Raw genomic sequence first — 14,740 nt, forward strand, 5'->3', positions numbered from 1 at the left:
CCTAAATTAGATTAGACTAGGCTCTCTATGGTTTACTACCCCATCCACAAGGTTATTTAAGACACCTGTGTGATTCTCTACTAGGCATTCTCATATCAAGTGCTGCTGTTCTAGAGGAGGGTATGAACACTTTCATTCAGATTTTTGAGGGTGGGAGAGGGTCAGTGAACATTGGGAGAGTGTCGGGAGAGGTCACACCTTCATGCATTCAGGGGTCATCTGGTCAGTTTGGGTACTTTTGTGGCACTTAGATACTTATAAAATAGGTCTAGCTCCAGACATCTAAGTTCCATCCAGGATGTTTTGCATAAGGTTTGATTATCCCCGCAAGATGTCCATGTCTAGTGGGCTCAAAGCCCGCCCATAATATGCCTCCTTGAACTCTGGATGCACAGTAGATGAAACGTTTTGCTAGACATCCAGGAAAATGGTTTTGATTAGCGGCATGTGAACATCCTGGTGATTAGGGCGTCCAAATGCCGACTTTGGATGTTTTAGTTTTTTGATTATGTCCCTATTGATGTCTTAAAGCTTGGGAAAGAAGAGAATTTGTAGATTTATTGAAAAAATTTTAATTTCATTAAAAAAGCAAACATTAGTATTAACCTGTTTAAATAGTATAACATTCTTTTCATTTACCTTAAATTTAATTGATAGAGCCCAAGAGCAGTAAAAATGTAGGCAGTAGATACTTATCAAGTCTACATCATTTTGCATTAGCTTAGATTTAATCGTTAGAGGCTTAGAGCAGTTAACAAGTAGAAGCAGATAATAGATAGCTTGTCAGGTATAAGATTCTTTTGCCTTAATATATTTTATATAGTGCTTAACTGCCTTCAACAGAAAAAGCTCATTTTCTGGTCTTGCCAAAATGTGAGAAAACGGTCCTATTGAGCCGCATTAGGTCACTTGGACAGGCTAATTACTGTATAAATCATTAAAGAGGCTGTTGGAAGCATTTGCTCTAGAAACAAAGAAACTGTATATAGATAAAAAAAGGTCCCAAGTACCTTCTTTCTCAGAGGGAGTTCTGAGAAAAAAAAAAGGAAACCTCACTGGGTAAGTGAATATTTGCTTGGAGATTTGGGGGCTGATGCAGAAAGCCTCATGGAAGAGCTGCAGCTGTACCCTGAAATCAGTGAGCCACAAAATTAGTGATCTCAAAATATGTGGCATGCTTTATTTAATGAAAACAAAAAAAAAACTCTGTGGAGTGACGATGTTCCTAAATGGACTTTATTTGAAAGTGTCAAAGTTCCAAAGGTACACTGAAATCATCCACGTAAAATAATTCCATCCACATAAAAGTAAATCATCCACATAAGAGCCTTAAAGGACCTAGTCCGCTAGGGATACATGATCCAACACGGTCCATGTTTCGACAAAAAGTTTTCTTCAGGAGTCCCTGGGGGTCCTATAAAGGTGGGTACTTGGGAAACAATTGTGTGGTAAGCTGGAAGTGAGACACTGCCTTTCCATTGCAAATGCAAGCAGTGTCTCACTTCCGGCTCACCACACAATTGTTTCCCACGTACTCACCTTTATAGGACCCCCAGGGACCCCTGAAGAAGACTTTTTTTTGTCGAAACGCGGACCGTGTTGGGTCCTGTATCCCTAGCGGACCTGAAGAAGCTGGGGCTTTTCTCCCTGGAAAAGCGGAGGCTTAGAGGAGACATGATAGAAACCTTCAAAATCATGAAGGGCATAGAAAGAGTAGACAGGGACAGATTTTTCAAATTATGGGGAACCACAAGTACAAGGGGACACTCAGAGAAATTGAAAGGGGAAAGGTTTAGAACAAACGCCAGGAAGTTCTTCTTCACCCAGAGGGTGGTGGATACATGGAACGCGCTACCGGAGGATGTGATAAGCAGAAGCACGCTACAGGGATTCAAAGAAGGTCTGGACAGGTACCTAGAGGACAAAGGGATTGAGGGGTACAGATAGGAGTAGAGGTAGGAAATAGGGATAGGATTAGAGGCAGTTACAAAATTAGTCAGGGACACTGTTCAGGCAATTAGGCCTGAGGGGCCGCCGCGGGAGCGGACCGCTGGGCAGGATGGACCTCTGGTCTGACTCAGCGGAGGCAACTTCTTATGTTCTTAGTAGTAGTAGTTAAAACAGGTCTAGCCCCAAACATCTAAATTGTGCCCTTGACATTTTGTAAAAATTCTGATTATCGCTGCAAAATGTCCAAGTGCTAAGCCCAACCAAATCTCACTCATAATATGCCTCTAACACACCCCCTTGAGATTTAGACACACTGCATATAGAAAGCCTAGTAGAATGTCTAGATTAGGGTCTGTTTCAAAAATGGCAACTTGGATATTTTGGCGGTATATCAAATTTTAAATAAACTTGGAAACTTGGTTGATATGTTGTGGGATCACATGGGGTAGTTGATGTGCTGGGGGAATTTGGGAGCCATGATATGTCAGGGCGATTTGGGGGTATGATGTGTTAGAGGAATTACATATCTTTTTTGAAAGGCCAAGCAATCATGTTAGATGCAACAGCAGGTAACATAGGTGCACTTGTGCTATCTGCAAGTACATGTAATATGGTTAAGGTGACCATACGTCCCGTTTTGAACGGGACCATCCCATTTTTAGTTTCCCTGTCCCATTGTCCCCAAATACAGTTTCGGGATGCCAAAATGTCCCGTTTTCATGGACAGCGTCCTGAAACTGTGCTCAGGGACAATGGGACAGGTGATCGCTTCCTGTCGCACAAAAAACAAACAAACAAAAAAAAAACCTCCCTCGGAAATGGTAGGGGGCCCGCCGGTGTGGTGCTTTAGGGCTGTTTGGGGACAGGATTGGGGATGGGGCTAGGGCGGGACTAGGGCGGGATTGGGGGTGGGATTGACAATTAATAGATGTCCCCTTTTGATGAAAAAAATAAATGGTCACATTAAATATGGTGCCTGTGCAGTAAGTGCTCTAGGTGCTACATTCAGCATAGATTTTGGCCTACCCCCATGATTAAGGTGACCATACGTCCTGTTTTGAACAGTACTGTCCCCTTTTTAGATCCCCTGTCCTGTTGTTCCCATGCACAGCTTCGGGATGCCAAAATGTCCCATTTTCAGGGACAATGGGTCAAGAAATCGCTTCCCCTCCCTCCAGCTCCGAAGCCTGTCTCCCCTCAGACTGGTCCCCGCTGCTGCTGCCTACCACCGCTTCAAACACCCCCCTGGTCCGCTGCTGGTGCTGCCCACCACAACTGGCTGGCCTGGAACTTCCTCTCTGACGTCGGAATTGACGTCAGGAAAAAGGTTTGTGGGCCGGCGCCTGGAACTTACTTTGCTTTAGTTGCTGTGGTCAGCGGTGGCGGAACGGGGCTGGTGGTGTTTGAAGCAAGGGTAGACAGCAGCAGCGGGGGCCAGTCCAGGGAGGGGCAGGCTTCAACGCTGGAGGGAGGCAGGCAGGCTGGCTGGCTTTAGCGCGACAGGGAGGGAGGGACAGAGGCTGGCTAGCTTCGGGGGAGGGGTAGAACAAAGGCTAGAAGGCAGTGAGGGGGACATAGGAAGGAGCACTGGGGGCACTAAGGACATGGGAAAGAGGCACTGAGGGCACTAAGGACATAGGTAAGGGCACTAAGAACATAGGAAGGAGGCACTTGGGGCACTAAGGACATAGGATGGGGCACTAAGGACATAGGAAGGGGCACTAAGGACATGGGAAGGAGGAACTGGGGGCACTAAAGACATAGGAACGGGCACTAAGGAGATGGGAAGAAGGCACTGGGGGCACTAAGGATATGGGAAGGAGGCAGTGGGGGCACTAAGGACATAGGAAGGGGCACTAAGAACATGGGAAGGAGCACTGGGGGCACTAAGGACATGGGAAGGAGGCACTGGGGGCACTAAGGACATAGGAAGGGACACTAAGGACATGGGAAGAAGGCACTGGGGGCATTAAGGACATAGGAAGGGGCACTAAGGACATGGGAAGGAGGCACTGGGGGCACTAAGGACATAGGAAGGGGCACTAAGGACATGGGAAGGAGACACTGGGGGCACTAAGGACATAGGAAGGGGCACTAAGGAAATAGGAAGGAGCACTGGGAGCACTAAGGACATGGAAAGGAGGCACTGGGGGCACTAAGGACATAGGAAGGGGCACTAAGCATATAGGAAGGAGCACTGGGGGCACTAAGGACATGGGAAGGGGCATTAAGGACATAAGAAGGAGGCACTGGAAGGAAGGAGGGAGGAAAAAGGAAATTATTGTGCCTGAGTGCAGAAAGAAAGGATACACAGTCAGAAGGAAACGCAACCAGAGACTCATGAAATCACCAGACAGCAAAGGTAGGAAAAATGATTTATTTTCAATTTAGTGATCAAAAAGTGTCAGTTTTGAGAATTTATATGTGCTGTCTATATTTTGCACTATATTTGTCTATATTTCTAGAGTTACTGAGGTGACATTTCATATTTTAAAGTCATCTGCCTTGACATCTTTGAAACCCCCCCAATATAAATTAGAATTAATATTTTCTCTGCATATAGTGTGCTTTGTAATTTTTTAAAATTTTATGGTTACCATTATGAATTAATAAGATATTATGTGTACATGAAAAATGAATGGAAGAAATTGGGGGCGGGACTGACATTTAATAGATGTCCTTTTTTGATGAAAAAAATAAATGGTCACGTTACCCATGATTACCACACCTTAACCTCTGCAGTTAAGGTGTGATAAGTTAAAAAATGTATTGCACTTTAGTAAAAAGGCCCTAGAATTAATACCAGTTAACTGTTCTTCAAGAAAAAGTAGTTCAGGAAGCAAAGAGCTGGTACAGGGCAAGTGACAAAACAGATCCCATTTCCCACTTTTTTTCTTTTTACATCCTTTCTTCCCAAATCTTCTAAAAAATGGAAGTTTGAAAGTTGTGCCCTTAGGAGACATAAATCCCCGTTTTGCATATGATGTTGAGCCAGCAGGCGGGATATCCAAGTTCTGAAGTTCACAGTTTCCCCAATATTTTAGAAAAGACTCTTCCAAACATATGGAGGGGCATAATAAAAAAAACCCGTCTAAGTCACCTTTTGGCCTAAGGCCCTAAGGCTCGGATTCTGTATAGGACGTCAATCTTGGGCGTTCTATACAGAATCGGGCCTACACACGCCCAAAGTTAACCCAATTCTGTAACCGACGTCCATATTGCAGACGCTGGTTACAGAATTGGGTTTAACGTGCCCAACATCCCATCCTGGACCCCCCCCAAAGACCCCCCGACGATCGCGGCAGGAGGGTACCCAACCCCTTCTGACGACCCCCCCAATGGCTACCCCCTAAGATCACCAGCAGGAGGGTGCCCAACCCCTCCTGCCAATCCCCACAACGGCCCCCCCATAAGATCGCCGGCAGGAGGGTGTCCAACCCCTCCTTCCGGACCTGCCAGACCCCCCCAGCGAACACTACCACCCCGGAATCACCCCTTGACCTTACCAGCAAGTTGGACCGGACGGCTCCTCGCACATCCGGCTAGAAGGCCCGCCTTCGTCCAAATGAGGTTGGCCCGCCCCTACCCTGCCCAATCCACAGGATCCTAGAGCCTGATTGGCCCAACCGCCTAAGGCCCCTCCTATAGCGGGAGGGGCCTTAGACGCTTAGACCAATCAGGTCCTAGGATCCTGTGGGTTGGGCAGGGTAGGGGTGGGCCCACCTCATTTGGACAAAGGCGGGCTTGCTGGCCGGACATGTGAGTAGCCGTCCGGTCCAACTTGCTGGTAAGGTCAAGGGGAGGTTCCGGGGTGGTGGTGTTCGCTGGGGGGAGTCCGGTAGGAGGGGTTGGGTAACTTCCTGCTGGCGATCTTATGGGGGGTCAATGGGGGGTCGGCAGGAGGGGATGGGCAACCGGTGATCTTAGGGGAGAGACGTTGGGGGGGGGTTGGCATGAGGGGTTGATTACCCTCCTGCTGCGATCGTCAGGAGGGTCGTTGGGGGGTCGGCAAGAGGGGTTGGGCACCCTCCTGCCAGTGATCTTATGGGGGAACCATTGGGGGGGTCGACAGGAGGGGTTGGGCACCCTCCTGCCGCGATCGCTGGGGGGAGGGGAGACTTTTGTGGCTTTAGCTGCGGCCTCTATACTAATCACGGCAGGGAAATCCTTGCTGCGATTAGGTATAGCGGCGGCGTCTACTTACCATATAGGTCAGCATTTTGCTAGCCTACATTGTAAGCGTCTCCCGTTCTGCTAGGGAGACGTGTAGGACCGCCTAGGTTCGCTTAAGGCTACTGCCTAGCCTTAGGCAAGCTTAGGCAGTTTGCAGGCCTCTCTAGGCTCGCTGGAGGCTCCTTCAATATATGCGGCTTGCCTGGGGAGTATTTTTTTTTTTTGAAAAAGTGCCTCCCAATTGGCTGATTAGACAGCTGTAGGACGCCTATAGCTGCCTATAATCGGGAGCACTTTGCAGAATCAGGGCCTAAACTTTGAAAGTAAAAGCAGGGAAAATGTCCATTCTCAAAAAAAACGTCCAAAAGGAGGATTTTTTTGAGAATGGCCTTGCCTTTACGTTCAGCTGTTTAAACGCTCAGACCACCACTATGTCTAAACTTACACCATATAATCAACCTAAGAAAAGCTTAAGTCCCAAATGCCCAAAACAAGGGCTTTTAGGTGAAGGAGGGGCCAGTCCTTCGCCTAAAAGCTGGATTCTGTAAGCGGTGTCTGTCAGAAACAACACCAGTCACAGAATCCACCACTCCCCAGCAACGATTGCGGCAGGAGAGATGGCTTATCTCCCCTGCCATGATACCACCAAGTGCCACCAAATGCGGCACTTGGGATCGCTATTGCAGCAGAAGCGATGGCTCATCTCTCCTGCCACGATGGTGATCGCCCACCCCCTGAAGTGTCGCAGTTCGGGGGAGTGGGCGATCGTTATCGTGGCAGGAGAGATGAACCATCTCTCCTGCGATGATCCACCTCTCCCCCTGATTGGATTGGGCAAGAGGGAGCTCAAGCCTTCCTGCTCCAGTGACCCCCCACCCTGCCCGAAAACAATCTGGGTAGGATGGAGCCCAAGCCCTCCTGTCCAACTGACCTCCCCCCGACTCGATCCGGGCAGAAGGGAGCCCAAGCCCTCCTGCCCCAGCAACCCCCCCGACTCGATCCAGGCAGGAAGGAGCCCAAGCCCTCCTGCCCAACCAACCCCCCCGACTCGATCTGGGCAGGAGGGAGCCCAAGCCCTCCTGCCCCAGTGACAACCCCCCGACAATGATCTGGGCAGGAGGGAGCCCAAGCCATCCTGCCCCAGCAACCCCCCCGACTCGCTCCAGGCAGGAGGGAGCCCAAGCCCTCCTGCCCAACTGACCCCCCAACTCGATCCGGGCAGGAGGGAGCCAAAGCCCTCCTGCCCCAGCAACCCCCCCAAACTCAATCCGGGCAGGAGGGAGCACAAGCCCTCCTGCCCAACTGACCCTCCCGACTCGATCCGGGCAGGAGGAAGCCAAAGCCCTCCTGCCCCAGCAATCCCCTGACTTGCTCTGGGCAGGAGGGAGCCCAAACACTCCTGCCCAACTGCCCCCCCGACTCGATCCGGGAAGGAGGGAGCCCAAGCCCTTCTTCCCCAGCGAAACCCCTTATCCCCCACCCCCACTAAGATAAGGGCAGGAGGGATCCCAGGTTCTCCAGCTCTCAGAGCACCCCCTTCCATGATCACCCCCTGAACCCCCGATCGGCCCCTACCCGCTGAACCAACAACCCCCCCCGGCCGACCCGACACCCCCATACCTGAAAAAAAAGTTGGACGGACAGACGGGTCCAAAGCCATCCGTCTGGCAGGCCTTAGGGCTTGATTGACCCAGGCGCCTCAAACCCCGCCCACAGGTGGGGCCTGAGGCGCCTGGGCCAACCGGAATCGGCCCAGTAGCCTTAGGCCCCTCCTGTGGGTGGGGCCTTAGGCACATGGTAATATTCAGTGGCACGCTCTGGTCAAATGCTGCCGAATATCTCCACTTAGAAGGTGAGAAGCAATTTAAGCAGGTAGGAGAGGCTGCTGTCCACTTACATTGCTTATATTGACCCCAATGTGTAAATATCAGTGACTAAATCCCAAGAAAGCCAATTTTCAGCACCTATTGTTTGAGGATAATTTTATAATAGGGTGGCTACTTGTCTTTTTAAAATACTAGTAAATCTGGCAGAGAATAGGCAATGGATGTAGGCACCATAGATTAATAATAATAATAATAATAATAACAATAATAACAGCTTATATACCGCAATACCGTGAAGTTCTATGCGGTTTACAAAAGATTAAGCAAAGGTACAAATTGACTGACTTCAAGAGGGGAAGAATGTACACATGTACTTGGAAACTCCACCCATACTCTAACTTTGTGTACACCTACCAACAGATCGATGTTGAACTGTATTGTGTAACAGGTGATCCAGGATTGACGCCCTTTATAGAATAGCACAAAGCACCAGGATTCATACTCAACTTTGGGCACAAAGAGTTACACCAAATGAAACCAGGTATAAATACTGGCATGCAAGTTGAATACAGATCCCCCAAATTCCATAACATTGCACACATTTTAATGAAATGCCTCTGTCCCACCCATGCTCTTCCTAAGGCTACATCCCCATCTTACATGCTATTCTATAAATTGGGGCGTGTGTTTTCAAGCAGATTTGCTGTTTTTGTCCCATTTTGGTGCCTTGCATCTGTTAAAACCACTGTTTCTTCTAAGCTGAGTGAGGGTCCTTCATCAACACACCTGCTGTTTCATGATCATATTTTCAATAGTGAGGGACAAGCAAGCTCTGCGGGACTTCAGTGAACCTTGGCATGCGTGGTCGTAGTGCTTGAAAACACAATATTAAAGCACTGTCCCCCAAAGGCAGGAATTCATTGTAGGACTCCCAATCAGCTTATAGAGAACAGTGGTTATAATAACACTTTTTTGCACTGAAAATTTGGTGTGGAAGTAGTTCCTGTTTGGCACCATATTTATGTTTTAATAATGTATTGATTAGGGCTTAATAATGTCTGTATTGAAACCATCCCAGGAAACACAAACTCTGTATTGTAACACCTTTACAGAAACTCATGCATTGTAACACCATTACAAAGCTCATGTAAACCTCTCTGAATTGACTCCCCTAGTCATTAGCAGCGGCATAGAATCTTTGAATAAACAATAAAACAATCTAGAATTTTTCCCTCAGTGTCCATCATGTCTATCACTAATCCATCAATTCATTAATCTTCCAATCCTTTTTATTAATTGTAGGCACATTCTTTGCAGCTAGGCTATAAGAGCAGTTCGCATAGCACAGTCATTATCTGTTAAAAGGATTTCATTTCATTCCTGCAAAAGGTTTGTGCAGAAGACTGAAATGTATATTACCTGGGCATTGCGGACAGCAGGAGTCTTGCGTGCGGATAGGGATTTGGCAAAGAAGAGGTGGGCAGACTTCGGTCTCACAGAGAACACGCCCACTGTGGCACGTGCACTGAGTACAGGTATCAATGTTCCAGGTCTCCCCCTCTACAAAATACTCTCCTCCAGGGGCATGGCAGATCGAAGGGTTGCTGAGCTCTGGCTTCTGTATACCTGAGTCATCTGTAAAAATTCAAATAAAAAAAAAGTACATGAATTAATTTATTACTATCAGCTTATGGAGGATTCCATATGGTTAGAGATGAAAGGTTTACATCTCTGTAACAGCTCACTGTCAAACAGAATCAATCATTAAATGCATGTTAGATTTTTTTCTCTTCTCTGTTAGCCAAGATCCAAATGATTTATAACACTGGTTCAGCCCCAATGAATACAGACAGAAGTGGAAGCCTATGATATCTCAAAAGCTCATGTGCTGAAACATTATTTTGTTTTTTGGGGATTGATACTTTAAAAAAGTACCAAACTCTACTAATTTAGATTTCCCAATACAAGTCAAAAGATCATACAAAATGGCCAATTGATATCTGAACTATCAGTGTAAATTCATGTAGCCTACTTGGATTTCAGCAAAGCCTTTTATAAGGTTTCTCATAGGAAACTCAAGAGCAGGTTGGAGTTAAGACCCGAAGTGGTGAACTGGATTAGAAACTGGTTGACTGACAAATGACAAAGGGTGATGGTAAATGGAATTCAATTGAAGCAAGGATCCTTTTTAAAATGGGTTGTATTTGTTAAAAGACATTGCACGGTCTAATACCAACCTATTTTGTGGACCACTTTAACTTTGCAGATAGAAAACCAACTTTGCGTAAATTTAATTTATTTTCATTTCCAGCAGTAAAGGGTTGTATCTATAAGCGCTTCTTTAATAGAACTTTAGCTTACCAGGCCAGTTCCTGGGGCAAGAGTCTTAGTAATTTGGTAACAAGTTCTAGCTCATACCAAATTTTTAAAAGGATATTTAAAACTCACTTATTTGATAAATTGTATAAATAAGTTTATAATTCCCTGTGCATGTATAGTGTTTGCATCTGTTAACTGCATAGAACTGAGAGGTAGTGCGGTATATAAATGACTTGTTATGTTATGTATGAACACATCTTAATATACTGCAGTTACTGAACGCAGATCACAGCGGTTTACAATAGTAAAATAAAATTTCAAGTAATAGAAAGGAAAGCCACCTAAAATAGGAAAGAAAGCACTCATACCACAGAAGAAGTTAAAAGGTTAAAAGCACAAACTAGGGGGCACATGTTCAAAACTTCAGCACTGTAAAGTTCCAACGCCACAGAAACACTGGCCTAATTTTAGCAACAGATACTCAACACTTACAGCATGAAAATTATATGCACATTGTTGGTTTTGAGCATCTGTCGCTAAAGGGCTGGAATTTCCTGGGAGATGCCTATGAGAGCTGAGTGGTAAGCACAACTCTTATGTGCACGTCCAGGGAACCCCAGGCCTCACTGCCCCCGAGCCCCCCAAAGATGAAGCCTGCCCCTAAGCCCTCCAAGAATTCTCCAATCTCCCATCCCGCCAATCCCTTCTGCCTTCCAAAATTAATCCCCCCAACTGAGCCCCCCAACCCCAAAAATCCCCTGGTGGTTTAGTGGGCAGGGAAAGGCTTTCCCTCGCCCCAGCTCAAGGACCCAACCCTCCCCCCTCTGGCCATATGTTCCAGGACACCCCATGAGCCTCCCTTCCTAGATTTGAAGACCAGCAGGATGGATGCCCATACCCTCCTGTCTCAGGACATGGTGACCCTACCCCTGCCTGGTGCATCCTGGGATGCACTGGGAGGGGCCTACAGCATATACCATATAATGAGGGTTTTTTTTCCCTTATATGGTATTTAGGCCCCTGCCAGCAGTGGCATAGTGAGGGTGAGCAGTGCCCGGAGCAGTGATGCCCCTCTCTCGCCCTCTTCCCCACCCCGCTGCTGTGCACGTGTGCCCCTTCCCCATACCTTTTTATCTTTAACACGAGTAGCCACAAACATGCTGCTCGCGTCGGCTTTGGCACTCTCTCTGATGTCACTTTCTAGGCGTGGGTCCTAAAAGTGACATTATTAAACCAACGCGAGCAGCAAGTTCGTGGCTGTTTGCACTGAAGTTAAAAAGGTACGGGGGAAAGGGAAGGGACGTGTATGGCAGGGGGAGGTATAGGAAGGGTGGGGCAGAGAGCAGGAGGGGTGCCAGCGCACCGAGGAAGACTGTGCCCAGGGTGGACTGCCCCCATACCCCCTTTATTACGCCACTGCTTGCCAGTGTAAAATATGTACTAAGCACCTTAGCAGAATTTTTGCAATTATGTGAATATTTGCATACAAATGTGAGTACAGTAAAACCTTGGTTTACGAGCATAATTCGTTCCGAAAACATGCATGTAATCCAAAACCCTTGTATATCAAAGCAAATTTCCCCATAAGAAATAATGGAAAATCCACAGCCCCAAAACTTTAATACAAAATACTGTATGTACTTATATTGCAAGACCTTGCTTGTAAATCAAGTTAAAATTTAATAAAATGTTTTGCTTGTCTTGCAAAACACTTGCATACCAAGTTACTTGCAATCCAAGGTTTTACTGTATATGGCTTTAATCTAATGATTTGTACACATAAATTGCATGTAAATGCTAGCATGTTCTTTATAGGATTACCCCTAAATGTTCTGAGAGCAGAGTGGTGGGTAGTCCTTTTTATCTAACAAACTCCAAAAACCTGAACTGAACAAGGCTCATAATAGAGTCGCTAATCTAGGTGTCTTTGGGGGTATTAATGTACAAATGTACATGTGATTAATTAAGCCTCTTAATTTTGTATAACAGTTCAACTGGAAACAAATATGAATTTGAATTAGAAAGAGGCCTCGGAGACAAAATAAATTAACCAGCCACATCAGCAAATATTTTTGCAATGATTTAAGCCTTGAAAACAGAAAGAGGTTGGTATTCAAAATGATCTGTCTAGTATCTTTGACATTAACTGGATAAATCAGGTTGTTTCAAAATTCATGGCCAGTGACTAAAGGTTACCTTTTTGGCTAGAAAACTTATGTCTGGTCAAAGGTTAACCTGTTAAGAATAGACCAGTCAAAGGAGGCATGGTTTTTTTTTTAACTGGACATCAATATTCAGTGCTATTTGGTTCATGAAAATTGGTTAGATCAGAATACCCAATTAGCAAGTACAACTTAGATGGATTCACTATCCAGTTACCAGCAATCTCTAGTTAGTGGTGCTCATCTCACTAGTAAAGCCTCTGAATACCCAGTTAAAGTTATCCTGTCAGGTTATCTGGTTAATTTTGAGCAATATTGACCTCACTATTTTTAACTGTGGCATGTGTCAAGGAAATTTCAATCCTCTGCAGGTGAATATCTATGCATAAATACATTTGGGGGTGAAAAAGGGGACGGTTCTTTTATTTTTAGTCTGGAGGTTGTTGGCCTGTCTCTATGCAATGTTCAAATACTATGAGTATGTTCTGTGTATAATATTTTGATCCTTGTTAAGAGCAGAATTTTGTTTTTCATATAAACTAAAGACTATTTGTCGATAACCAATACAAACACAATCTGTCTAGTTGTATGTTTGAAATTGTATTTTAGCATAATTTTTAATTCTGCTTTTTTTTTAACAATTCTATTTTGATTTCATTTTGTTCTTCAGTTTTGAAATTTGTGCTTAATTGTTGCAAAGACAAAACAACTTCATATATCTTAAACTCACATATGTGAAGCGGCATTTTAGAGAGGGCGTACAAATCAGAATCAAGATTGGGACATCTCAGGTTCTGCTATCATTTTAGAACATCTTGTTAAAATACAAGGAGAAATGGATGTTTATGAGTGCCCCAATTACATGTGGTGGGAACACTTTTTTTAATTACAAACATATTAATGGATCAAAATGGGCACATAAACTTAACATAAATGTTTATCTTTGTCATTTTTACAAAATACCATGTTTCCACAAAAATAAGCCCTAGTATGATTTTTAAAGATGCTCCTAATATAAGCCCTAGTTAAGATCGACCTCCAAAGCCCCTCTTGAAAGTCCCCGACTCCATCCTTGATACTAGTGCTGCCCAATTTGTCAAAAAAATCAGACTCAACAATTCAGCGTCCCCCACCCCAGTGAGACTTGACATACCTCCTCACAGAGTCTCCAAAAACAGCAGCGGTGATGGCAGCGCTCTGAACGGGCTGCTTCGCGGCCTTTTCCGCCAGGGCCTTCCCTCTGCTGCAGATGACGTTTAATGTGAGCAAGTGCAAAGTGATGCATGTGGGAAAGAGGAACCCAAACTATAGACAGGTGATGCTGGGTTCTATGTTAGGAGTCTCTGCCCAGGAAAAGGATCTATTTTTGAGGATACGTTGAAACCCTCACCTCAATGTGTGGCAGTGGCTAAGAAAGCAAATAGAATACTGTATTAGGAATTACCAGGAAAGGAATGGAAAATAAAAGATGAAAATATTATAATGCCCTCGTATCGCTCTATAGTACGGCCACACCTTGAATACTGTGTGGAGTTCTGGTCGCCGTATCTCCAAAAAGATATAGCAGAATTAGAAAAAAAGTACATGAAAGGCTCAGTGAGGATATGATAGAAGTCTATAAAATAATAAGTGGAGTGGAAAGGGTAGATGTGAATCACTTGTTCATTCTTTCCAAAAATACTAGGACTAGAGTGCATGAGATGAAACTACTAAGTAGTAGATTTAAAACAAACCATTGAAAATATTTATTCACACAATGTGCAAATAAACTCTGGAATTCATTGCCAGAAAATGTGGTGAAATAGGTTAACTTAGCGAGGTTTTAAAAAGGCTTGGATAATTTCCTAAAAGGCTAAGTCCAAAGGCCATTATTAAGATAGCTTGGGGAAATCCACCGCTTATTCCTAGGATAAGCAGCATAAAATCTGTTTTACTCCTTCAAATCTAGCTAGGTGCTTGGGGCCTGGGTTGGCCACTTTTGGAAACAGGATACTGGGCTTGATGGACCTTCGGTCTATGCCAGTATGGCAGTTCTTATGTTCTAATTACCTGGACATACCATATTTTTATACATACAACATATCCATGCATATAAGACAAATTCTATATATGGCACCAAAAAAATGAGCACTGATTTGTTCTATTAATGTTGCGCTAAGTTGAGCACTGTTTATAGAAAAGCGACTAGCACTGGGATCTGTGCCTCACATGTAGGCTTGAGGATTTAAATAATAAAAATTTATTTTTATATACCGCCATACCTGTGAGTTCTAGGCGGTTCACAACACTTACGCAAAGTACAACCAATGC

At 45.1% G+C, this 14,740-nt stretch overlaps 1 protein-coding gene across 1 annotated transcript in view; it reads right to left on the reverse strand.

Annotated features, from left to right (window-relative positions):
• CRIM1 (cysteine rich transmembrane BMP regulator 1) overlaps positions 1–14,740 on the reverse strand; it is a 1,144,468-nt gene that overhangs the window by 86,496 nt on the left and 1,043,232 nt on the right. Inside the window, exon 12 of the mRNA XM_033937787.1 lies at positions 9,369–9,584. Within this exon, the coding sequence (XP_033793678.1) occupies positions 9,369–9,584 (216 nt within the window). The remainder of the gene's footprint in view (positions 1–9,368; positions 9,585–14,740) is intronic.

The sequence above is a fragment of the Geotrypetes seraphini genome, chromosome 3, assembly GCF_902459505.1.
Source record: "Geotrypetes seraphini chromosome 3, aGeoSer1.1, whole genome shotgun sequence".
Classification (NCBI taxonomy): Eukaryota; Metazoa; Chordata; class Amphibia; order Gymnophiona; family Dermophiidae; genus Geotrypetes; species Geotrypetes seraphini.